Source organism: Calidris pugnax, unplaced genomic scaffold (genome assembly GCF_001431845.1).
Source record: "Calidris pugnax isolate Ruff unplaced genomic scaffold, ASM143184v1 scaffold8, whole genome shotgun sequence".
Classification (NCBI taxonomy): Eukaryota; Metazoa; Chordata; class Aves; order Charadriiformes; family Scolopacidae; genus Calidris; species Calidris pugnax.
The window spans coordinates 25,551,522-25,578,921 of record NW_015090830.1 but is presented as its reverse complement, the minus strand read 5'-3'; the positions used below and the strand labels follow the sequence as shown (position 1 = coordinate 25,578,921).

The 27,400-nt window shown below is 46.1% G+C and overlaps 1 protein-coding gene across 3 annotated transcripts in view; it reads right to left on the bottom strand.

Annotated features, from left to right (window-relative positions):
• Positions 1 to 27,400, bottom strand: part of NFATC1 (nuclear factor of activated T-cells, cytoplasmic, calcineurin-dependent 1) — a 111,141-nt gene that overhangs the window by 41,259 nt on the left and 42,482 nt on the right. For all 3 annotated transcript variants that reach the window (XM_014941069.1, XM_014941071.1, XM_014941070.1), the window contains exons 5-7: positions 25,072 to 25,212; positions 7,503 to 7,558; positions 6,100 to 6,232 (exon numbers count right to left, since the gene is read on the bottom strand). In XM_014941069.1, coding sequence (XP_014796555.1) covers positions 6,100 to 6,232; positions 7,503 to 7,558; positions 25,072 to 25,212 — 330 coding nt within the window. The remainder of the gene's footprint in view (positions 1 to 6,099; positions 6,233 to 7,502; positions 7,559 to 25,071; positions 25,213 to 27,400) is intronic.

Here is a 27,400-nt window from a genome sequence, read left to right as displayed (position 1 = left end):
AATCTCGCCTGCTTTTTGTTACTCTGTTAAATGTCAAAAGTAGCCATCAGCGACCTAGCAGCCAAAACAAACTAAACTATAACACCACGTGGTGTAAAAGTGAGTGACCATAATTCATATTTCCACCTAAAATAAAATAAAAAAAAATACTCTGGGGCCAATATTTTTTCTCCCCAGGTCCCTCCTGTTGCCCTGCCCAGGCAGCATGGTGGCTCCCTGGGCTGGATGGGAACACTCCCAGCCACTCCAAGGCCTCACACCTAGTCCAGCCACGCTCAGTCCTCTCACACACGGCCCCGGGAAGGTGGCACTGACCTAGAGGTGGGCCTGGGCGACTTCCGTGCCTCTTGCTCCAGCTACCCAGGCCGGTGGCAAGGCGCTACCGCCATGGCCCAGCCACCAGCAGCCATGTAGGCCCTGCTCTCACAGAGCGTTTGGTCCCACGTCCCCAGCTGCCCCCAAATTACCACCATTTTCATAGAATCACATGGGGTTGGAAGGGACCTCTGGAGACCATCTCATCCAACCCCCCTGTCAAAGCAGGTCCACCAAGAGCAGGTTGCCCGGCAATGTGTCCAGGTGGGTTTGGAATGTCTCCAGAGGAGACTCCACCACCTCTCTGGGCAGCCTCTTCCAGGGCTCTGCCACCCTCAAAGTGAAGAAGTTCCTCCTCATGTTTAGGTGGAACTTCTTATAGAATCATAGAATCCAGCTATTCTTCCCCAAGCCTGTAGTGCTGCAGGGGGTTGTTGTGACCCAAGTGCAGGACCCGGCCCTTGGCCTTATTGAACCTCATCCTATTGGTCTCAGCCCATTGATCCAGCCTGTCCAGATCCCCCTGCAAAGCCTCTCTACTCTTATGTTCAAGTTTGTGCCCATTTCCTCTTGTCCTACTGCTGGGCACCACTGAAAAAAGACCTCCTGACACCCACCCTTTAAGTATTTATAGGTGTTGATCGGATCCCCCCTCAGCCTTCTCTTCTCCTTGCAGGCTACTAACTCTAGTTTGCAGACTACTAACTCTAGTTTGCAGACTACTAACTTCGCCAGCCTTGGAGCACAAAAATTCAGCACCCGCTGGAGAGGTGCCAGGAGGAGACCGGCGCAAGCCGTGCGTGGCAGCACCACCAGAGGGGCAACGCTTTTGAGTCTCCTCCTCTTACTGTTTCACTGCCAAGGCGGCCCGTGTCACCTCCCGAGTTAGAAAGCGAGCTGGGGGCGGAAGAGCCGAGGCGAAGCGGAGGCAGGGCTGCTCGGTGCAGTCACTAGAAAACTGCTGATCGCACCCGAACGCAAGGGCAGGCCGGGGATAATTTTAGCACGGGGGCAGGAAACGAGGAGGATGCCCGCCATGGGCACCCCCTCGCCCTTCCCCAGGAGGACACCCACCAGCTCCGTGCCCCTCGTCACCACAGGACCCGAACGCAAGGGCAGGCCGGGGATAATTTTAGCACGGGGGCAGGAAGCGAGGAGGATGCCCGCCATGGGCACCCCTCGCCTTTCCCCAGGAGGACACCCACTAGCTCCGTGCCCCTCGTCACCACAGACGGGCTCCCAGCACAGCTAAGCACCCACGGATTCAAGGGACATCTGTCCCCCACCAAGTCACTCGTTTGTGGGTTTTCAGAGAGTCTGGGCACCCCGGGGGCCGGTGCTGGTACCCTGGGGGAGGCGAAGGAACTGCAGCATGGATGGAGCCTGCACACTTGGAAACCTGACCCTGCGGGTGGCAAAACACATCCCAAAATAATAAAGTTACTCAGCTATCAACACCATTTTAATAACGAAGTAGTGAAACGATTTTTTTTTAATAATGCTTTGACAATTAAGAAGCCTGACAGAAACAGAAACCGGAAATACTTTATCATCAACTCTGCAAAAGCGTATTTTTTCATTCCACTGAAAGAAACACATCAACTTTCCTTTTCCCATCTTTGTAAATACTTCCTAGACAAACTAGCCTGGTCTTTGCTTAGTCAATATCACTACTTCTCTAAACAAAATTCAAAGAAAAACTTTTCTACGTTCACCGTTCCTGATATCAATATTCATTAGATAACAGAAATCATAGAAAGCATTCACTCCTATCTGCAAAAAATAAGTTCTTGAACACATTTCCTCTATTTTGATGTACCTACTTAAAAGAACTCTGAATAAACAGAGATCTAACTCTTATCATTCAGTGTGTTGCTTAATGTCTTCTGAGTTGGAGAACTCCTTCAGCTTACTTAGCAGATGAAAGCACAGAATCTGGAACCGCAGCACACATATCTGATTGCTTGCGTGCTTCTTCAGCCTCTCCACATCAGTTTATATCTCAAATGCTACCGCTTACCTATAGTGATTTCAGAACTTCAAACGGACTCCCCCTGTTTGAAACGCATATATGGGGCAAGGGTATAATAAATTCACAGAAGCAAACTGATACGCAGCCATAAAGAGAAAAGAAAACCAAGTGTTTTTCTAGAGGTAGGGTTCACAAATGTGATGGTGTTCCAAAATGTTCTGCTGCGCATAAGGGAGCGGCAGAGCACGTCTGCACGGAGCTGCAGCAGTGGAGAGACTTTAAAAGCTGGATATCCAAGCATCTGCTCATCGTGCTTTGCTCAGACTCCTGAACTGCAGCATCCAGTCCTGTGCCTTCCTCCTCACATTCTGGTGGGATGGGGCAATGCAAAATGTATTAGTACTTACCATATGAGCTGCGGGAATTCACCTGTGCCAGAATGGTATAGAAACTACTTATATTTCTGTGACAGGCATGTCTGAGGAGGAGTCTCAAGAGCCTACAGCCTGCAAGCTCCAGGACAAAACTGAAAAACTGATACGTAATTGCTCAGCAATGCATAATATTGAAGCAATACTTAAAAAAAAGATAATATGACATTACAGTCACTTCTGTACAATATGGGCTAATACAGAATTCGGGGATTGCTCAAATTCAGCAGAACAGTAAATCAAAATTTCAATTAAAAGTGGATTATGAGTACTTAGGTTTGCAGTCTGTCCCAAGCCAAAGACTTAAGCAAGCTCATTCTCTGGACCTTGGCTCTCATTTGTGAAGTCTCTACTTTCTGTTTTGTTTTGCTATTTAAACTTTTCATTTACAAAGCAGTAAGATTTTCATTTTTACATAATTCTTTAATTTTCTTTCTTTCTTTCTCAGGCTGGAACTCATCTTCACCAAGTCCCTGCTCTGCAAAACACTTCAGCTAACACAGAGGAAAAAGTACAATCCTGCCATATCTCCGCAGGACGGGAGAAGCCTTATGGAGGTGAAACCGTAACGTTCTGCTGAAGAAGGCAGCACATCACAGAGCTGTACTCCATGGAGATGCTATGGGACCATCCACGGGAGGTGGGACGAGTGAGGCCATGTGTCCCTGGATCCACTGGCTGTTTTCCCCTAGGGAATGAGGAGAAACAGGAGCTACAGGGAAAAAAAAAAACACACCCTATTGCTCTGTGGTCGGGGTGGGAACCGTACAGTGAGCCCAAGGCTCTCCTGCTGGTTGCAGCGTCTCTGTGTGCCCACACCCACCCCAGGAGCAGGGCCAGCGGGCTCACACACTATTTAGGCTCTAGTCCATTTATGCTATTTTTCTTTGGCACAGTCCAGTTGAGCTGTGAAATGTACTTCTAACGTGCGTCACACAGCTTCTCAAAGACGCCTCATACAGAAATACCTGCAAAACGATGGTAAGCACCGAAAATGTTTGCATTTTGACTAGTCCTAAAGCACAGAAGAAGTGTACAGGATACCATCTGATTTGGGTAAAACCACATCTTACACTTGATGATCATTTTGACATTTGCTTGTCAAAAAACTACAACTTCTACGTTCATGAGATTTTTTTAAGCAAGAGACAAGGTGTTACCTGGACCAAAACAATGCTTATTTCCTTCACACTTTTTCACACCGATCACACAATGGTTATTGATTCAACTATTTTTTTCTTCACGAGCTGAACTTTGGTTTTCTACAATGTCTTGAAAATATTAAAATAATGTTGTGACTGAAATGAAGTAAAGCAGAACGTCCTAAAATGACTCCTCAAAATACAGCAAGTGTAAATGACTGATTCAGTCATTGTGCATGGTTTCTGAATACGTAGTCAAGGTGATCACATCTACTTTTGAAAGGCACAATGGAAACAACCACCAGCAACATAAGGCCGAAACCTTACAGCTGCAACACAGGCATATTAAAAACATACTAAACTATTAATTGCCATGATAGCAGAAGCACATTCAGTCTTACCACTGTTATGAGAGAGTTTGCAAAGAACATAAGATGTTTTTCAATTACCTATATGCACATATACATATATATTAAGAGAACGTGAGCGGAGAAGTAAACAGGAATGGGGGAAGGTATATTTACTATTCAATACCTGCTTCCCTTTCCCCTACTCTGGTGTTGCATTTTTTCTTTCAGGTTTCCCTACACTGAAAGAAAAAGATTTCACAGGAATTTAAATCAGCACAGCAGACTAAACAAGATTCCCAGTGTTTTCAACAATTACCATAATTAAAGATGTGTTCGCAGAATAAAGCCTCGGCTGGTTCTCTCTTGCCTGTCTCACTAGGTAGCTATTCCCATCACTTCACATCAAATGAAAAATAAAATGTTTCAAACTCAGAATGGTGGTAGCATAAACCAACTCTGTAGCAGCAAATGCTATTCCCATGGTTTAGAATAAAATGGTAAAAAATTGCCTATGTAAAGGCTGGAGATGCTGTTTAATTGACAGCAGTTACCAACAGGCACGCATGTGAAATACTCATGAGGGTAACTTGCATGGCAAGGCAATACCTGTTGGCCTCTAGAACAGATTTTTGTTGCTGAAACATTGTGCAAGAGAATAACAACTCCCTTTCTTTCCAATTTAAGAGATGAACAGTCTTTAAATACACACAGACATACCCACTGGGGATGAAGTTTGCATAAGTGGGCTGATTCAGTGAAGCGTGGCTATGCAGCACATACGCAATAAGCAGTCAGCTGCCCATGTCCGGTTTCCTGTACTTTTATTTTAAATTAAAGTCCCGATAAAAGTCTGGAGTGCATGTAAGCTAACTAGGTGAAATTCCAAATGTGTATTTTATGGGATTTCACCTGCAAAAAGTTGGCAGGCCTCTTCAAGTCACATGACATGGTTCAAGTGTTGCTTTGTGGGAATTTCCCTCAAAAGGACTATTTTCATTTGGAAAGTCTACAAAAGAGCATGAACCTCATCATTTTTCTAATTCCTCTTCCTTCGAAAACAACACCACCACCACCATCACAATCATCCTTTTTTTTTTTTCCTTCTTTTCCCAAAAAAGTGAAAAAGAGCCATTTCAAATAAAATTAAAAAATAAATCTAAATTTACTTGCTATTAAAATCTTCATACAAGCCTACTTGGAATTCACCTAGCGTGAGTACTTCATTGTCACTTCACAGCCACCAATACAAGCTTCCAAAATAAACGGGGACACGTGTTTCTGAACATTTCTTACAGCACTCTGATCTCCATTCCACATCGTGCTTTTCACTGCCACCCAAGAGCTGAGTCAGCCTGGAGCGCTATTTTCACACCACACAAGACAGCGAGGTGCAGGATGACTGGGAGGAGAATCCCCACACGACCTCCAGCTCAGAGCTTACAGTGCTCTGGTGCAAATTCAGAAAGTATTATTCAACAGTGCTGTGGTGCAAATTCAGAAAGTATTATTCAAATGCAACGTATCCTCTGGGGCCACAAAGTCAGACCAAGGGTTGACAGCAACTTAGCAGAGAGCTCAGCACGTTCACCATTTGTGGCTACACGTGTGAGTTTGTGCTGGGGCTCTTCAGCTCCCAAAAGCAGAAAAAGTCCTTCTTCCAACAGTTATCTGCCACCTATACAAAAGAATACAATCTGCAGAGACGGTCTCTTGTGTGGGCAGCAGAGAGAGGCAGCTCTCATGGCTTGATTCTCACTTTTACTTTATAGCACCAGGTATACCTCCAAATTACTCAGGTTATTAAAGAATTGTCAGAGCCATGTATCTTTCTAAGTAATCATCATTATCTCTCATTTTTACTAGCAGAGATAAGGAATATATTTTGTTACCATTAGCAGGAAGATAGGTGAAAAGCTGGTACTGGCTTCTCTTTCTCTTTCCATTGCAGACATAGAAGTTGACCTGAACGGGGCTGGTAATTCTCTGATTGCGGAAAGGTGGTATCTCAACCACCAACGAATTCTGCAAAAGCAACAAATCAGAAAGTCAAGGCACGACGAAGGCAGTCGAGCTGTACAATAGTATTCACATGTTAACCCCGAGAAGGAGGCGCCTGGGCTCACAAGGAGGAACACACTCTGCAGGGGAACTGGTGGGTTTTGTGGGCAGGGATGGCCTCCCGCCGCCCTCAGAGTCCTCTGTGCCAAGGACTCCAGAAGTAGGGAAATAAGATTTTAGCATGGCTCACAAACCATGCTAGCCTTCACCTCTTCCCCTTGGATGTGATACCACGTATGGACACTGCTCTATCCCTCCCGCCTCTGAAAAGAATCAGGGACCACAATCAAATCGTGGTCTCCAACTCAGCAGAAGAAAGCACAATGGCTTGGCTGGCGGGTCATCGCCAGCATATCTCACCCTTACCCAAATTCCTTTGAAAGCAGAGTTAGGACAGGCATGTGATTATTCAAATATTTCCATTTTCCCCAGTGAAATGTTTTCTCATACAACAACTTAGGAAGTTTTAAGCTTGCTAGTTTCTGTGGATGGGAGATCTCGCTACAGGAAGAAGGGCTGGAGAGCATCTAGATGATCTTCCACTGTCAGAAACCAAATGCTCCAGCACAGGGCTAAGGAATGACTTAGCTGCTGGGGCATCAGCTTACACAAATGCACAGTGAAATCTGCTATGGCCATCAAAACCTCCCTTGGCACTTTTTGAAAGAATAAAAGGGAACGCTCGTCTTAGCATTTGGCCTGCATTCAGCTGAAGGGCTTTAAATTGTTTGCCTGCATGTCTCCAGCAGGTTTGCAGCTACCAAACTGTTGCATATTCCTGCAGAGGTGAAATAGTGGCCATATTTCCCACTTATAGTCATGGCTGAGGGAGCCACTCTTCTCCAACCATGAGGCTGATCTCCTGTGAGGGGACTCACATTTCTTCTGCCAAGGGTAAATGAAAGCCAAGGAAAATGATCAGAAATTACTTTGGGAGCAGAGGGAAGAACTGACCCAGCAAGACAGAAGATGAGCAGACGGGGCTGGCCCATCCCAGACAATGAAAAAATATTTTCCAAATGGTCTCTCCTACTTTCGGGATGGCTTCCAGCGAAGGCTTTTTACCCCACGCTCCTATTAAAGAAAGATTTCCAGGAGGGGAGGCCTAAGTACTTGTTCTGTTTCAGTGGGGAGACACAGTGCCAAAGCCTTGGAAATCCCTCTTTAGTAACAGTGCTGGAGAAGGCAATATATATTTTTCATCTTGATGTTAAAATATTTAAGGCAGACTTACTGGCTTGCACATTTCTTTGTCGGTTTTGGCTTCCATTTCCCACACATGGTGACCATCTAAAAGACAAAAGAAAAAGATATCTAGTTCCGTCCTTTTTTCCCCTCCCAAGCCTACAAAAGAATGACTTTTCCAAAAAAATCTCTTTGAAGGGGCACTGCATATATGAAAACCAGCTCTCAAAATGCATTGACCAAGCATTGCCCAACCAGGAGGCCATCTGGGCAGCCCGCAACGGGAGCCCATTTAGCTTTTTTGAAGGGGGAACCACAATCCAGAGCCCATGATACCACGATGGGGTAAAGCCAGCAGGAGTTTATTCTGCCACTCGTTTGGACAAAATATGCAACTATTCTACAAAAGCTTCCCAAACTTCCAGACAAAAGTGTTGCTACCTACGAGGCCTTTTGATTACTGCCTACACAGAAAGTCATATTCAACATTAATATTAAAGAAACCAAACCAAGTAGTATTAAGGAAGCTCCTCAGCCACACGGCGTTTCATTTTAATATAGTTCTAAGTCTGGCTTGTCATAATTCTGCTGCTTGGATCAAAAGGCATGGCCTTTTGATAGGCTGGGAAACGTAGCTTTTGACTCCATTTTAAAGTTGGTTGAGCTCAGCTACATTGGACCCACCTACAGTTTTCTGGAGCTGCTTCTAGAGGTGTGTTGGGTCCTCCTAACTTCCTGTATTTCTATTTTCAACCAAACATAGATTTAAGCCACAGCTATCGCTTTTTTCTGAGGACCCGCTTTTGGAAGGAATTGGTTTTGTCTGGTCATTTTTCCTGCGCCTCACTGATACAGAAGTCCCTGGTCAGTAACAGGGCTTTTCTTCTTCCTTGCGGCTTCAAAACTCAACAGCAAAGAAACGAGAATAAGAATGCAAAGCGTAAGGTTTCCATCCTGCAGGCCTAAAAAAACACAAACGTGTAGGAAAGGCCACGAGCAGACTGCTGTCTAAGCTGGGCAGGGGGGACACATGCAGCTTCATGAGTCCCCCCATTGTCAGACGTCACCAGAATGAAAGGGAAATTGAGACTTTATGTCATCTCTTTTGTGTATTTATTGTGGCATCGGGACATGCAAATGCAAATATTAGCTATTTTGAACTTCATCACATAGACGTGGGCCTGCCTTAGAAAAACAGCTCTCGGCAAGGTAAAAGAGTGAATGCACTTTTTCTTCTCTCTTCACTTTCATGGCCAGGATGGAGGTGACGCATTTAGAACTGCCTGATTTATTACAAATGTCTGTAAATAATATTTTTGTGTACAGCTGTCCTACTGTGAAAGGAATGCTGCTGAGGGACTAGCCCTGGCGATTGTTTTAACGTCCAAAAATCCCTTTCTTTTCAACGTATGGAAAGAAGTGCAACGTGAAAGCCGCAGCACAAATAGCCCAGTGGATTTGGCAGGTCGTTCTATAGGAAACAATTAGCAGATCTACCCTTAGTTTCTTCCTACATTTTTAAATTGTGACGCTGGAAAAGGAATCCCTTTAATTGGTACTGCCACGTTCGGCTGCGGGGAGAGAAGGAGCAGCCAGACCGTGCTCGAGTCTCCTTAACGATGCCTTTTGAGAGCGCCAGAATTCAGGCAGACTTCTCAGGAGGACTGGCAATCACTCCACAATTTATCCAACAGATGCTTCCCCTGAGCTGTCAGTAGAAAAAAACTGACCGAAATTTGGCAAGCCGGGACACATCCCTTGTCTGGGAGCAGCTTCCTTTATCTCCCCCCCCCTCCATCCACCTATAGAGCCCCCATAGCCCCTTCTTCCCTCCTCCCAATTAATTCAAACAGCTATAGAAGTAACACAGCACTGACATTGTCACATATTTTGCAAAGTCTAGGAACTTCTGCTTTGTAAGGGGTTTGCTGGTGATTTTTTTTTTTAAATCTACAGCCGTCCAGACTAGTAGTTAACATGTGTTCAATTTGCCTTTGTAAATGGATTACCAGAAGTTCAGTTTTTTTGCTATGTTTAATTTCTGCTTTGCAAGACGAATGATCTGATTCAGGTTTCTGTTTTTTATTTCCTGCCGATACTTCAGTAAAATTCGAAATGACTCCATCTCTAGCTAATCTTTCAATTACTTCACGCAGCACTGCCTTTATGCGCTTTTGAAATTTTTATGATGACAAAGAGAGTTTGTTCAGAAATATTTTAAACGCTGTAATCTAAACTATTAGGAAAATAAAAATCCAGAGCTGTGGCTCGTCTTTGGAAGCTAATAAGAACAATACGGGTTTCGCTCCAAGAAATTCCCTTGAGGCTGTCCAGACCATTGCAGCTAAAGCGACTAAGGGGAAGGGGAAGAGAGGGAAGAAGCAGGGAATAGACAACTCATTAACAGCTAGTGACATTTCATTTAACAAAAACACAGGGAGGAAAAGTTGTTATGAAGCAGAGACAAAAAAAGAAGGAAAAAAAAAAAGGACAAAAAAAAAAAAGAAGACAATTCCTCATATTACGTCTGGTGAACCAAGAGGGAAATCTCAACGCCCACGGACTGGGATCAGCTCCAGGAGGGAAACCTTAGACCACTACGTCAACCTCTTACAGTAAACATGTTTTGCAGGTTTATACAGTTCAGCTGAAATTTAAAAAAAAAAAAAAAAAAAAAAAAAAAAAGAAAAAAAAAGAGAAAAAAAAAAGAGAAAGGAAGAATGGCTCCAGGAGGGTTTGCGGGAGCCTGACGCCTCAAGACGACCTGCCTGGAGTGGAGAGGGGGGTTTTGCCCCCCCACCAAATGCCCCGTACCCGGGGACCCCGGCGAGCGAGGGGGATGCCGCCTCCCGTCCGCGTGTGCCGGAGGAGCGAGGGCTGCTCCACCACAAAAGTTTCCATTGTACGCCTGCCACATCTGCAGCAGCCCGCCTGGGCCCGCGGCCCGAGGCAACTCCCTCCTGGCCCCCCGCCAACCCAAAGCACACCAGAGCAATTTATACCTTTCCAAAATGCAAATAATTCAAATTACAGACATAACACCAAGCTGAAGCAGACACATTTCAGGCATTCCCGTTAAAGTTTACTCTCTGGAATTACCGTACCCAAATGGGCAGTTGTTATATGGGGAAGGAGGGGGGGGGAGACGGAGGCAGGAGAGGAAGGAGAGGAGGAGGCAGGGAGGAAAAGGGAGAAGGGAGAAAACAGCTTTTCCAAAGGTCTCGTTTCATTCCCTTTCATTTCGCTATTTACTTTCACCGAGTAATAAGAAGTGTCTTCTCCAAACCAAACGCCTGGCTTTGTTTGGGCGTTTTTAAGATTTATAGCGCAACATTTTGAACAGAAAGACATCTCTTTATATAGCTAAAAAGTTGTGTCAAGGTATTATACCGGCTCTGTCTTATTTTGTGGTGTTTTGGTTGGGGTTTTTTTGTTTGTTTGTTTTTACAAAAGGGAAATAAAAACAAAACATCCCTGCACAGAACCACAGGGGACTCCACGCAGAGTCCCACAGAACCGCATGGGGTTGGAAGGGACCTCTGGAGATCATCTCGTCCAACCCCCCTGCCAAAGCAGGTTGCACAGGAACTTGTCCTCCAGCAGAGTGTCCCTGCAGCGGTTGTCCCATCAGAGCCAAGGTTTCACCTGGGGACCCATGCCAAGGGCTGGAAGGAGGACCCTCAAATCCTTCCTCTTCTGGTGCCAGGGGGAGTGAGAAACCCCCCTGTTCCTTAGGGCTCTCCGGGCTCTGGGCTGCACTGACAGGTGGCCATGGGCGCTGCCACCAGCTGAAGACACCGGGTTTTGTCAGGAAGCCTGACATTTACACACCGACGGCTGTTATTTATAGCCATCCCGGGCTCTGGGTGCACTTCACCACCCTCCCTCTTCAGCCTGGCTTGTTGGTTTGTTGGTTTTTCCCTCCCCCCCATCCTCCCTCCCCGGGCGCTGTGACACTCGGGAGCACCTGGGATCGCTAATGACGAAAATACCATCAACCTACCGCGTTGCGTGGGGTGGATTTTCAGCTCGGCAAAGCATAAACACCCTCTTTTAACAGGCGGCAGCTGAACGGTGAATGGGCCTTTGTAGTCTGCTCTTATCAGCCACTCGCTCCGGCCTTAAAGGAAACTGCGCACAAGTCCAGAAGTAAAAATACTCTAATTCATCAGGGAATTCCCTGCAGCATGAGTCACCCAGCGGCTTCCCCACCACACCCAGCTACAAGATTTCCACATAAAAAGGCACTGTAGAGGCCTGTTTTAACACAGAAGCAGCCCAAAAAAAAAAAAAATAGTTGAGTAAACCTAGCGGCATCCGTTATCTACACACGAAGCCCTGGCAGACCACGGCACAGGGGTTTTCTTCATGGAAGAGCAACACAAAGAGCTGTAAAGAACTTGCCAAAGACATTTTTCTACCGTCTTCCCCATCAGGACAGATCCCCAAGAGCTTTCCTGGGCTGGGTTTACCTTCGTGCCCCAGGGAACTGCAAGCACAGTGCCAGGGGTTCACAAGCTCACAGCAGTCCCACCACCAGCGTGATATTCTTTACAGACCGACGGGTGGCAGAAAACGGGAAGAATATACAGGACCAGAAAAGCCTGGAAACTCAGGAGGGTATAACATCTGGCAATCGCTTAAACCTCACTTCTATGAAATGGGCATAATGGGAGCGTTCAGATATATTTAAGTGATTTCACTTTACTGCAGGAGGTTAAAACAGTCTATATTCTTTAGTAGTCCTGTGTTCACTTGAGATACGAGAAGAATAGACATTATCTAGGATTTCACTGCCTGTACACCGTGAACATTTTATACTCAAGCCTGCGGCTAAATGGAGTTGACTGCACTGCTTGGACTGTAAATCTGTATTTACATTCATACATTGCATGTAAAATGGTGAAAGTAGCTCTACCCTCCCCAAAGGAACCCACCACTTGATTAATGTGTTGTGAGATTACCCTAAACAATAATGCCTATATTACATCCCAGATTACTTTAACATGTCCACAACAGGCAGGGCACAGATGCAATGCAGAATGACTACAAAGCGTCATTTTGAGGGGTTCTGCCAAGGTTGTCTACCTTCCTATTTGGCCCTGTTCATGCATATTCAAAATCTCTTCACGGAATCATGGAATTGTCAGAGTTGGAAGGGACCTCTAGAGATCATCTGGTCCAACTCCCCTGCTAAAGCAGGGTTGCCCAGAGCACATCACTCAGGACGGCATCCAGGCGGGGCTTGAAGATCTCCAAAGAAGGGGACTCCACGACCCCCCTGGGCAGCCTGTTCCAGTGCTCCGTCACCCTCACCCTAAAAAAGTTTTTTCTCATATTTGAATGGAATTTTCTATGTTCCAGCTTGAGCCCATTGCCCCTTGTCCTATCGCTGGAAACCACTGAAAAGAGTCCGGCTCCAACATCCTTCAACTCACCCTTTAGATACTTATAAACATAAATAAGGTCTCCCCTCAGTCTTCGCTTGTCCAGGCAGGACACACCTTAGGAGTGAAGGATTTGCAAGTTTTCAATTTGCACCCCAGCCCCTTTTCCCTGGGAAGTACACTCACGGCGCTGAGGTGACTGATCTGTGAGCAGGTCCGGAAGCAAAGGATGAATGGTTCCAGCCGGAGAAAAGGATGAAGGCTTAGGCAAAGTCCTGTCATTCAGACTTAAGAGTCACCCAGTTTCGTGCAGAGATGCCATCGGCTTCCAGGCGCGGGGCAGGTTGGGCCAGCTCTGCGCCTGGGCTGGCAACGAGGTGGCTCCATTGCTTGGAGGAGAGCACTCCCCACACCAGTCCTGGGCACGACCCACTGGTGCTGTCTCACCTGCCAGTGGGTACACGTTGGCACGGGCCTAATACCACTGGATTTCACTCCAGGGGCAGCAGCTTTTCAGAACTGGGGATGCCACAAGGAGTCGGGGCTCTTTTCCAGGCTGGTCTTACAGGTGTCTTACTGTGAACAACATTTCCCCAGCAAGCCAAATAATCTGTGGTGGGAGTCTATGCCCGTGTCTACACACCGGTGTAGGTTTTAAAGACATTTGCAAGGGACAGGCTACAAGGATGAACCAATACCAGCCAAGCAGTCTGCCATGGGACATAGAGGGAAGATGGGGCAGGAAGAGAGGAGGAAACATTCAGAAGCACAGAGGGAGCAGAGAATAAGTACCTGCAATGTAACAGCCAGGACCTTTCTTTTGACCCCCTCAACGGCACTTCATCCTCCTTAGATCCGCCACCTCTTAGGGCTCTCTCTGTGAGGAGGGAGATGCCTCCTGGTCTTCTGTGTGCCCAGAGCCACCTGCAGAGCAGCTCCACCTCCTGCCACTGCTCCTGCTGGTGCCATGGCCTGCCTGCTGCCCAGCACCTCGCCCTCATCTGCCTCCACCTTGGTCTCCCCTTTGCTCTTCCACCACTTTTGCTCTGAGCTGGTCTGATTTTTGCCTACCTTATTATTCCTTGCCAGGAAGGCCCCAGGTTTTCTTCTCTGCCCTCCTCACAGCCTATTGTGCTGCTTTGGAGACTTCCCCCACCGCTTTGCTCCCCATCCCTGGCATGTCCTCTGGCATGCATCAGCCCATGCGCAGCAGGGTTCGTGCATAACTGACCTATCTGTATTTCCGTACCAAAGCTGCTATATTTGTTTGTGTCTCCTCACAAGCATTTTTTGCAGCATATGGATTTTGTCCGTTCCCTCAGCTATACATTTTTGCAGCATTGAGCTGAATATCACGTAGACTTTGGTGTGCTCGTCATGCGTATGATGCTCTCAAGTTACTTCTTCTCTCTTTTTTGTCTTAAATTAAGAATAAAAAAGTCATGCAGCAACCAGGTGATAGGAATGCAGTACAAACTGTATCTTACAGTGCTTTGGCATCTGTGCCAGACTTGTGCTTCCTCTCTGGTTGCTCACCTGGGCAAGTCAAAAGCTGAGGGACTCACTCTGCCTGAACAGTGAGCCTTTTTAGCTGCTTTTACCACAGTATGCCTAGCAGACGTAATTATTCTGAGTTCCAGTGTTTGCAAATTAACTTTAATTTTAGCCCAAGTAATTAAAAGGAGGCACAGTACTGACAACTGACTGATCAGGGTTCATTTTGAGCCAAAGCCATTGGAATGATCTGCCAGATCCTATTTTCAGCAGAATGGAAGCTGGTTATGCAATTTGTGCTCTCTGGCACCTCCCCCTATTCAACCTACCCTTGGTCCGAGGGTTTTACTCAGTAATTCTCAGTAATTCCAGGTCTAAGACACTCAACTTCCAAGTAAAACTGCAGCTTGATATCCCTGCAAAATCTCTCCAGAGCAGGCAGATTGAACCAAGCACACCCAGCACAGCCACCCACCATCAGTCGTGACAATATTTCACCCCGTCTTTGGTTACATTCGTGTCATCTCCTTGTCTTCACCATTTTAGTTTCCTCTGAGAACCTCTAGGTTGAGGTTCAGTAGGCTGAACCTGTGACTTTACAGCTGAAACTGAGTAAAATATTCCTGGTCTGTCTTCTTCAGTCTAATCTGCATCATATTTTCTCAGAGACTACTGGAGTAACAAACTTCACAGCCAGTTCCAAATTTTCCTTCCATTAACAATTCTTTTCCTCTCCTTCTTCTGTGCTTGACGTCAACACCGCCACCTGTACTACAGCTACCCCTACTTCTTTCTCATCTTAAGATGTAAGCTTGAGCCAAATGCTTTCAATTCTTCCATCTTGATTATTTTTTAAGACACTAATTCTTACTGTTTTCTATACGGCCACAACTTATCCTCTTCTGGAGACATCTCATTATGGCAACGCCTCATGACTTTTTAGCAGAATATAAACCATAGCTTTTGAATGGGATTTTTATTTTTTCCATCTCATTGGCCCCCTCATGTCCCTTTTCTTGTTTTTCTTGTCCAAGAAGGTCAGGCTTAATCTTAGAGATCCCTCCTCCTCTCCTCTGATCATCTGCCTTTATATCAGCTTCTCTGCAACAAGGGACACCTTGAAAATGTCTTATCTCTCTATTACTCTCTTAAATGTCATTGTACTTTCTTCCACATTGCTCTTGAAGGTGTAATCTTATTCCCTCAATAGACCTAAAAGGAATGTGCTCCTCTTCTATCAGATCTCCCCACTTTTCCCGTGATGCCCACCTGAGATATGAACCAACTCTTAATAATGTCAGGGAAGTCATAGGAGACAAGCAGTGTGCTTGTCCAAAGAATGCAGATGATCCTCCAAAAAGCTAAGTTTTTTGGAGGCATCCTTTGTCAAGGTTTTGGTAGCGGTGGTGCTGCATGGGTGGCCTCTGGAAGAAGACGCCAGAAGCTGTCCCTATGCCACACAGAGCCAGTACCAGCTCCACGATGGAGCTCCAGCTCAGCCAAAGCTGAGGCCATCAGCAAAGCTGGTGGCCCCTCTCTGACAACAGATTTAAGCAGCAGCTGGGAGAAGAGGAGTGAGAATATGTGAGAAACAACTCTGCAGACACCAAGGTCAGTGAAGAAGGAGGGGGAGGAGATGCTCCAGGCGCCTGAGCAGAAATTACCTTACAGCTCACAGATGAGATGATGGCGAAGCAGGTTGGCCCTACGCAGCCATGGAGACAAGCACCCTGGAGCAGATACCCAACCTGCAGCCTGCACAGAGCCCATGCTCCTGGAACAGGTTCTCTGGCAGGAACTGCAGCCGTGTGGTACCCACACTGGAGATACCTGTTTCTGAAGGACAGAACTTCGTGGAGAGGACTCAAGTTGGATCAGTTCATAAAGGACTGTCTCCCCTGGGAGGGACCCACGCTGGAGCAGGGGAGGCAGGAATGACAGAGAGGAGCTGCTATGGACTGACTGACCGCAGCCTGCACATCAGGAAGAGTGTGACCAGCAGGTGGAGGGAGGTCATCCTCCCCCCTCTACTCTGCCCTGGTGAGGCCCCATCTGGAGCACTGGGTCCAGTTCTGGGCTCCCCAGTTCAAGAATGACATGGAACTGCTGGAGAGGGTGCAGCAGAAGACCACAAAGATGATGAGGGCCCTGGAGCATCTCCCTTACGAGGGGAGGCTGAGGGACTTGGTCTTTTTAGTCTGGAGAAGGCTATGGGGGGATCTGATCAACACCTATAAATACTTAGAGGGTGGGTGTCAAGAGGATGGGGCCAGTCTTTTTTCAGTGGTGCCCAGAGACAGGACAAGAGGGAATGGACACAAACTTGAACATAAGAAGTTCCATCTAAACATGAGGAGGAACTTCTTTGCTGTGAGGGTGGCAGAGCCCTGGAAGAGGCTGCCCAGGGAGATGGTAGTCTCCTTCTCTGGAGACATTGAGAATCCGCCTGGACATGTTCCTGTGCAACCTGCTCTGGGTGGACCTGCTTTGGCAGGGGGGTTGGAGGAGATGATCTCCAGAGGTCCCTTCCAATCCCATATCATTCTATGATTTCCTGACCCCCTGCACTACCCTGGGGAGGAGACAGAAGTTAGGAATGAAGGAGTGAAGTTGAGCTTGAGGTGGGAGGAGGGAGTAAAGGTAGTTTTTAGTTTTGCCTTTGTTTCTCACCATCCCACTCTATTTCTCATTGGCAATAAATTATTTTCCTCAAGCGGCATCTGTTTTGCCTGCAGAGGTAACTGGCAAGGGATCTCCCTGTCTTTGCCTTGATCTGTGAGCTTTTTCATCTTCCTTTCTCCCTCCTGTCCTGTTGAGGAAGGGGAGTGAGAGCGCAGCTCGGTGGGTGCCTGGCAGCCAGCCCAGGTCAACCCACCACACTCCTTTCCTCTGCTGCCTCTGGGCACCAATTGCTCCATCAGACTCCCAGCTTTCTGCTAAGGGCTGTGAATTCCTGTGTGTTTGGACAGAGGATCCTACTGGAACAGTAACAGTAAAAACTAACTGAAATCTTGTGCTAGTTATAAAAGTTCAGAGACAAAGCTTTGATTTCACAGATACAGCTGCTTGAAGCCACTTAGTCTGGCAAAGACATGAAAGAATAAAACTTCAAGCATTCAGTCACAGTTTCTGTAATGACTAAAAATTTACAGGATTACTCAGACAAGTTACTTTTAACTAGAGACCATATGGTTATTCCTTACTCTCTGTTGTCCACGGTAAGTATCTGTGATTGATTGATCTCATTCTTCACTGTGAGAGCAACACCCTGGATGAGGCTTGATGCTGTTGATACCATCTCTTGCACATGGCTCCTGTCCCACTCTGTCTTCACCATTCCCTAGACTAAACAGCCAGGAAAAACTGAAACGTGCTGACATTTCCTGCAAGCTACATCACTGCTCCTCCATGCGCGTGAAAGGGTTCCACCATCAAATGACTCCACCATTTGATGACACTATTTGCCCAAGGATATCTATTTCTGGGCAGTGGCCAGAAACCCCTTCAGCTATCAATACATCTCTAGGAAATAGGTTCAAGTGACCTTCACGTGAACTCCGTGCTCCCAACTTGTATGCCTTTGAAGTTTCCAGTTTATCGAGTTTCCAGAATTTTTAACTTCACTGCACATGAGTCAGCGTGCAACCGCTCACTGCCAACTGGAACCTGCGTCCTGAACTTGGATAAACAGACACAAAGACAAAATTATGTAGTATCTGTCCGTCTGATTAGAGGGGGAAAGGGAGTTTTGCCACTTGCTTATTTATTATGTGAGCTACAGTATGATTAGCAGTGTGAAACATGACCCCCTTTTGGACAGTTGCCCCCCAAACTGTGACTGCTACTGACAGTGGAAAGAGCAATGGAAAGATCTCCGAGAATGTAAGATCTTTTACCAAATGGAGCTCTGCCAAGACTCAGGTCACCCGTCTCCACATCCCATCACATCACGTCAAAACAGACTCCAAACCCTGATCTCCTAAGTGTAGCTGAGTCAAACCAAAAAGCCCACATGCTTCCCCAACGCATCCGTTCCATCCACATGCCACTCAAATGTTTTGTCAACATATCGTTTTCCAGAACTTTTTGTAAGTTCTCCTGAAACTAAAATACTCCACTGGAGCTACTTGTCATAAGGTACCTTTTGCTCGCACAACATAGGGGAAAGAGAACTGAATTTCTCAGACTGACATTTGTACCTTAAAAAAGCAACTGATTGATTCTAATCTTTGCCAGACAGTGAAATTTGAGAGGAACAAAAAACCTGTGAAATGCTTGAGTGGACACTTAAATTCACCCAGCTTCCTTCTTCTCCATATCACGTTTACTTTGTGCAAACATTTGACTGACCAAGCCTGACCACACTTCTAACGGGAGGCAAACCCTAAGTTTTCCCATCTGAAATACTTAGAGAAAAGAGTGATTTCCTTTGGCATATACACCCAAAAATCTGGTGATTTCACCCAGCTATCTTTCATCTGCTGTAGTATGACTATTACCATGCCACGTCAGCACCTTCATGTTCTAAGAGCAAAACCTTTTCCAGCAGGGAAGAGGAACAGTTTTGACAGAAATATCCATTTAAAAAAAATAAAAACAACATCAGAATGGACAGTCTGAAGCCATAACTAAATCTGAAAAACTCTTTACTTGTTTGAAAATATTCAAAAAGAGAAAAATCCCTGGAGGAAATGTCGCATAGGTGCTGTTTGCCTCTCTGTTTTTCAGGAACTTGAATTTCAAAGGCTTTGGGCACAATAGCTGAGGATATTATGCAGTTAGCTTACAGTGTGTAGGTGGCAGAATCGCTGCTGATTTGAAGGCCGAGTAATTAACATGTTCAAAACCATTGAAGTCTGTAAGCCTGGAGTTACTCAGAGATACAGCCCTACAAATTGTGAACTCTATTAATGTCCAAAGACAGTGACACATCTTCAGGGAGGGGCATTTGTCAGAAGGAAGCTCAAATGTAGGCCTTTGACCAGGACAACATGGCCCTCAACATTAACAGACCAGAATCAGAATTTCAAAGTCAGTGTTATTTGAGAAACTAACCCTGTAGTGAAGCTGGGTGTTACATTTCTGCCTTTTCGCTCTTTAAAATTCTTGCCTTGAGCTCCAGTCACTATGCACAGAACCAAAGAAATGGGTTAGGAGCTTTAACTTCACCAGTGGAAACTCAACTGAATGATAGTTAATAATAACGCCCCAAATATCCACTTCTTCCCATAGATCACAACTTGCTAATAATGAAGATTTCAGTCAGTTGAACCTGATCTCTTAGGTATGTCTAGACTTGGCCATATCTGTGAAGTCCAGAAATACTTGAGGTAGTTCCAGTGCCAAAACCATTCTAGCTACAGGAGCAAGGAGCAATTTTCAGGGTGGATTAACTCTTTCAGATCTTAGTGCAAGATTCTTTCTAAATCCCAAAATGTCTTGGGCCACTCTAGAAGCATGTGCCAGGAGGACGTACCCATAACTTTCCTCTGCCTTGGTGCTTGGGATATCAGCTTCGTGTCTCATCAATGAGCTCTCACTTGTCAGTTACAGGAAACATTTTGTGAACTGAGTGAAGAGAAAGTAGGATTTTTCCACCACACTCAGTTTTGTAGATCACTAATCATAATCTGATCCACTAGAAGCCAGCAGTCTGCTGATTTCTGTTAGGCTTTTGTGCTGCTCTGTGTTCAGTAACTCATATTACCTTCCAAAAACTAGCTTTGAAAACAAATACACAGTGTTTGCAGACGTTGTTGCCAAACTTTGTTGTAGCCGACAGAAATACAGTCCTTAAAACACATTCTCCAAACACCTCTGCGTTTTCTGAACTTCCCTCAAGATTTTTGTTGCTTGGCACATTTGTAATCTAGAAATTAAAGAAAAAGTTTTTAAAAAGTAAGTAAATAAATCAGTGTCTTTTGTTACAATTCCAGATCACAATCTGTGCTCTTGCAGATGCGTGTGTTAGACAGGAGACATTTTGTTCATCTTAGCCAAACACTTCCTCCCACAGCTAACAAACATCAATTTCATTTCGCCCACTGTTGGAACTAAAGCACACACCTTGCCTCCACAGCAAATACCATCAAGGGCCTGGCCAGTAAAAAGTTGCAGGCTTTTTTCTATTTTAGGAAGTACTAATTCTGATGAAAAACAGATTGTTATTGGACGTCCTAAACCTGGCGCCCAACAACCAGGACACCCAGACTCACAAGACCCTTCTGAAACTCGAGAAAAGCATGACTACAAAGACAGACAGAAAGTGAAAGAAGATAAGATAAACGAGTATTAGTGTAATTTCCAAGAGACAAAGTCATCAAGGGACTCCCCAGTCTAAGGAAATTCTGAATTTAAAAGAGTGAACCTCTCAAGGCACGTTCAGCATTCACATTTTTACTACCGCTTGGCTTCTTGGACGGTCATTTTATACCATCGTTCATCGCTGGAAAATACGGTCTGATGTGCAAGCAATAAAACATTGACCAAAATCCCATAAAATAAGGACTCGTTTCAACACATCAGAACTTTTTTTACGGTACTGTAAAAGGCTTGAGCAAATTTTAGTCCACTTCTGAAAAGACTCATTATTCATCCAAAGGGGTGCCTTCTGCCTGAGCGCTGGACCACACCGTGAGGGGTTCTCCTTTCAGAGGAGCTCCTCACAGCACTCCTCCCTCCGTCCTTCCAGCGCTCCTTCATCCCTCCCTGCCTCACTCCTCCTCTCCGAGACGCAGTGCCACAGGGCTGCAAAGCATATTTTGCTCTCTCTCATAGGCTTCTTGGCTAAAAAGCAGGCAGTAAGGGGTTAAAGCTGAAAGCACTACAGCCGCTGCCTCCCCAGCTGAAGGATTGATTTGATCATTCTTCAGGGATTCCCTCTTGTATGAGTCACGGCTCAGACAGACTCCCCACGCATGGAGGCCAGGATAATGCCATTCCTCCAGAGACTACAACAGCTGAGGGCTAGCCCTGAAGACGGAGAGCTTGGGACTCACACTTGGAAAAACATTCAGCGGACCACAATGCACTGGGCAGACTTAAAGAAATTATTCAGACAGAAGAGGAGGGGGGGTGGGGGGGAAGAAAAAAAAAAAAGGCAAACAAAAAGTGTTCTCAAACTCTTTGCGTTAACCAATTAAGTATGCAGACTAGCATGAATTAGACGAGCTCCCAGAGACTGCCTTCCGGCTTGGGGACTCTGCCCGAGTGAGGACTAGAAGACATGAGCTCATGGAGTATAATATTTAAATTTTCTATAAAAGATACGTTCTCTTTATGAGTGCGCCGATTCCTGTGATCTATTACTTTGTAATAGCTGCACTTGGCTGCTACCCACCAGGAACGTGATTAACATTTTGAATTCAAAAACAAAAGTGGTAACAGCAGCAAAACTAATGAACGTCTCCAGCTAAATCACAAAAGTTCATAACCAGCTTTCTAAGAGAAAGAGAAACTACGCTGGTGTTCCCTCTCTTGACCTACTTTCATGCGAGGTGCGAGAGCTGAAAGGGAAAAGAAACACCGGGTGCTGGTTTTCAGAAGGGAAGGCTGGTAATGCTTGTGCATTCGACATCAAAACACGGGGACTCTGCTCAAAAACTGAGCCGCAGCCCTTGGCCACCGAGACAGCGACGCACCGCGCTCACTGGTTTCCGACCCATCGAGCTGGTGGGCAACACCACAAACAACCCCTCGCAGAAGCCCTAGGAATCACTCAGCCCTCATCAGCCTGGCAACTTTGCTTTTTGTGTGTCACAGAATCACAGAATCTTCTAGGTTGGAAGGGACCTTAAAGATCATCTTGTCCAACCGTCAACCTAACTGACAAAAATAGACACCCACACAACAAACAAGGAGCATCATCACTAAACCATACCTCCCAGCACTTCATCAACCTGTCTTTTGAACACCTCCAGGGATGGTGCCTCAACCACCTCCCTGGGCAGCCCATTCCAATGCCTGATAACCCTTTCAGTGAAAAAATTTTTCCTAATATCCAGCCTGAACCTACCCTGGTGCAACTTGAGGCCATTTCCTCTTGTCCTGTCACCTGTGACTTGAGAAAAGAGACCGGCCCTAGTGACACGACTGCATCTTCTGGGGACGCCCAACGCTTCTCGGCTTCAAAGGCTCAGCCCCTGCAGCATAACTCCACCTGGCAGTACTGCCCTGCCACCCCAACAAATCCACCGTGAGACTACTAAAGCCAGGGGCAGGACAGTTTCCCAGCAGATCTTTCAATCCTGACTTCATGATCTTGATTACACTTCAACGATAGCAGCACACTGCCTGGTGGAGTTTCCCCCCCACTCCATGCCAGGGAGAAGAGCACAGGGGGATCCTCCGGTGGTGCTTTCATGTAGAAAGAGATGCTCCTGCACTTGTCCATCTGCAAAACCCAAGGAGTTCACCCCAGGAGTTTTTCAGTGTGACAAGCAAGGCCTTTTGATCACTTTCTCCCTCATCAGCACAGCCAGTGTGCAGCAGAACGCTCCTTCATCTCTCACAATATTTAAAACAAAGTGGTAATTTTTTTAATTTTATTTTAAAAAATGTCGCTTCTATAAACTATTTTCTATCTATATGCTGTCTTTGTGCAGCCTCAAATTTCGTTTGCCCAAGGGGGACAGCTGTCTAGTTAAGAAGAATGAAGCTGGCCCCATTTTGTATTTTTGTAATTTAAGGGGCTACACAGTCAACATCCTGCTTTTGGTGCACTTAATGCTAAGGGAGATGGTAGTACCTGCTGGTGGGCGAGTAGCATCACCATCATAATCCTTTGGGATGGGACACGTGAAAATTTTTCCAACTCAATAAAGGAAGAGGAGGGAAAATAATTATGAAGGAGAGCACCTTTTAACGTGGCTTCCTTCCTGTAACGAGACAGATCAAGGGCTTCGCTCCTGACATGTCACACTAACCCACTTCTGTGCAGTGGAGGAAGTTTAAATGTGAAGTAGACAGACACGTTCTTCCCTCCCGTCACGCTACACAAAGCTCTGGGTTTCTTTGAATTGCAATACCACCTTTTTTGCCTTTTTTTTTATTTTTTAAACTTTCCTAAGGAACAAGAAGGGTGTTCTGCTCATTTCACAGCCACAGCCTGATGGGCGCTGACCCGCTCTCAGTGAGGAGCCAGGGCATTACCTCCACCCCACGTGCACTTTTGGTGACTCAAGCCACACCAACCCAGCACTCCACCAGGGAACTTCAGGGAAGTCTTCTGCTCTTCCCCTGAGCCTGATGAGTTCACATCTACTCAGATGTCTTCACATTCAGAGTTACCCCTGCTCGTTCTCCCATCCCTTCCACTGTCCCAGCTTCCCACACCACCCTCAGAGGCTGTGGGGAGGAGAATGGCGCAGGAACCTCGTGGACATGGAGGGTTAAAGGGGTGCAGCATCACAGCCATCGCTGGCAGCCTGAGGAGCGCCCAAGACTGTTTAAAGTTCGAGGGGGGTGGGTTCAGCCGGCAGCTGAGGAATCTGTAGCTTGTGCCAGCACCACGGAAACCCTTTCCAAAACAAGACTCAAAACTACCCTTAATGATCTTGTTTCAGAGCCTGACTTTACAGCTCCCTTTTCCCACGGGGGCATTCATGCATATTACGCATTGTCACCCTGTGACCCACCCCTCCTGCAGACACCTCCTGCTCCAGCCCCAGCTCCCACCCCAGGTCCCCCCCCTGCATCAGCATGGCTGGGGACCCTTCCCTGGGAGGACCAGTCCCACCACCCATGGGACCAACACCATGCAAGGAGGGGAGCCAACAGCAGTCCTTCCCCAGCCCTCAAGGTAAATCAGAAGTATCACAGAATCACAGAATCTTCTAGGTTGGAAGGGACCTTAAAGATCATCTCGTCCAACCGTCAACCTAACTGACAAAAATAGACACCCGCACAACAAACAAGGAGCATCATCACTAAACCATACCTCCCAGCACTACATCAACCTGTCTTTTGAACACCTCCAGGGATGGTGCCTCAACCACCTCCCTGGGCAGCCCATTCCAATGGCTGATAACCCTTTCCGTGAAAAAATTTTTCCTAATATCCAGCCTGAACCTACCCTGGTGCAACTTGAGGCCATTTCCTCTTGTCCTCTCGCCTGTGACTTGAGAAAAGAGACCGATCCCCACCTCTCTACACCCTCCTTTCAGGTAGTTTAAGAGAGCAATAAGGTCTCCCCTCAGCCTCCTCTTCTCCAGGCTGAATAACCCCAGTTCCCTCAGCCTCTCCTCATTATCTCCTTTGAATGAATGAATGCATGGGGGCTGCAAGTCCTCCCCAGCCAGCACGCTGTAAATGCCACCAGTCTCCACTGCCACACAAGGAGACACACATGCACATCACCAGCAACACCAATCCCTCTTCCACAAATTACAGAAAGGTTGAACAAGATGCACCACCTCGCAGGTTTCACGGGGACATGCCACCTGAGGTTTCAAACACCTTTCACAGGTCCTACCCGGACCAGCCGTGGTTTGCTACAAAAACAAATGCCCAGCTTCAACTTTCAATGTCCCTATTGTCTACCTGTAACTACACCTGCCGTAGTGTGAAACCTCAGCATTAGGCACGGCTCAGATCACTTTCCCAGCTTTGCTCAGTGACATGGAAAACATATTACACGCAGAAGAAAATGTCATTACCATATTTATACTTTCATCATTTGGCAGAGATCTTAAAACAGGGGAAAAAAGGCAGACCAGAGTCTAGATTGAAAAGACATACCTGGCGCTTTCTCCACAAAGATGACTTTGGAGTCTTGCAGAAAGTTATGGCCAGTCAGTATCATTTTTTTCCCTCCAATAACAGGAAAGCTGTCAGTACTTTGCTTCTCCACCAGAGGCAGTTCTTGGGCAGATCGTTGAGCTGGAGAGTTATAAAGATTTAAAAAAGAGAAAAAAGCAACCACAAACACACACAAAAATAAGTAAATACTGCATTAGTAAGTAACTTAATGCTCACCCTTATAAGCTAAACTGAGTTTGATATAGAAACAAAATAAAGGTCTGGAGGTTTGCAGGAAACATGGGTGGTTTTCAAGTGTCTTGATCATAAACAACAGGGTTATCAAACATAGGAGTACAGATTCAAAAGGTTCACAAAGAAGAAGCTGTTTTAAAACTAATCTTGATCTGTACTATATCTGAAACTATACATTTTTATTGAAATTTATTTGTTTAAAATAATTTTCTCTTATGTTATCTATGATATATATGCTGTGTGTTTAACAAGGCACACATGATGAGATGACCATCCATGTCCAAACTGTGTTTCAGTTCCTAAAGGCTGTATTGTCAACTCTGCAAGCTGTCTTGCAGCAGCAGCAGCCGTGGGCCTCGCGATCCAGCACAAGTTCACAGTTTAGAGAGCGTAATTTCCACCAGCACCTGAGTGCCAAAGCACACGTGGATCCATGCAAACAGAATCCCGTATTCTTGTGGCACATATTTTATCCCTCCCAACTGGGACAGGGAGCGAGTGTGGCTGTGCTTCAAGGGATGACGTGACATTTTATCCAGATGACATGGTTCCTCCTGGTGTCACATGCAGTAAGAGATGCATGAAGTTTTTGGCACCAGCTTATTCCACGTTCTGCACTGGAAATAACACTGGCACTTATTTTTTTCTCCTGTTTTCCGCTCCTTTCAGGAGGCACGTACCACGCTTTTGCTCATTACACAACCCTCAAAACTGCAGTTCACTGATACAAATCCAACCAGCTCCATATTTAAGTGGCTTCCTGAGCTTGGCAGCTTTGCACAGACCAGTTCAGGATATATTTAAGTTGTGCCTTACCCTGCTACACAGCAATTGAAAAGCTCTCATCAGTTTCAACAGGACCAGGATAAAACCATGACTCCTCATGATTTTTGCTTTGCCTGTTAGCCTAGAACTTGCCCTTGTATAAGAAACAAAGGGGAAATTGTTCATCTCATACATATCCTGGACAGAAGACAGGGCTTTATGCCAGACTCCTTGCTATAGGTAAGGAGGCTCTGCTGTTCTTCATGAATAACATAGGCTTATCTTACTGTAACTCCCTTCCCAATGCCAATGCTCATTTTTTTTTTAATTTAAATGAACGACTGTGAAGGAGAGAAGCTACCACCACTGGTCTAACAGCACTACCCTCTCCTACAATTTCTGCCTCTCCTGCTGCTCGCCTGAAAGTCTGTCACCAATGCCACTGCTTTTGCAAGAGGAATGCAGGGATGCTCTTTCCTGCAGCCTCTCTGTTAACAATCCTTGGAAAAGCACCATGCCCTGAAGAGATCAAATGGTGTCCCATGCTGATCCAGGACCTGCCAGACACATTGTGAGGGACTCCAGACTGGCAAGGATGCAGGGACGAGCACCAACATGACCCTCCAGCATGCATGGGGCCAAGGATGGTCAAGCCTTCCTCCCCATCCCCTCTGCTCCCCACTCCCAGAGTACAACCCCCACATACCCTCCAGATGTTAAGTTACTCCCTCAGCATCAGAAAAATCCACTTTGTGGAATCCAACAAATCCTTAAAAAAGTGGATTCCACAAATCCAGCCGACCAAATCGGCAATGGGAGTTAGACTGAAATTCAATTTCCACCACTTTTCCTGAAGCGTTACAGCTACATGAAGCGAATAGGTTTTGTTTTGTATGCGGGAGGCTGACGAGGGCTTACGGAGCAAGAATGATATAGGTGTCTTCAGAGGGTGCCCCCGGTGCATCTGATAAAAAGCAGTCTGTTCAAAGAGACCCCAGTGCGGAAACCTGGTTACAGGAGGTTTTCTGAAGCTGCAGGCAGCTTCTGCCAGCGTGTCAGCTCTAGCACACTGCCAGCTCCGCATCAAAGGGGTTGGGGTTTTGTTTGCTGGTTTGTGCTTTATGAAGGGGAGACAGAGAGCGAATAGGACATGATAACTGTCCCCCACAACTCCTAGAGCAGTCACCTGTACGACAGGGAGTCACAAAGAAAAAGAAGAAAAGGCTCGTTGCTCCCAAGTCTACTATTAGTTTAAGTGCACTCTCCTTTTGTTTTAAGTGCCTTCTTTCCTATAGAAATCAATGCACAA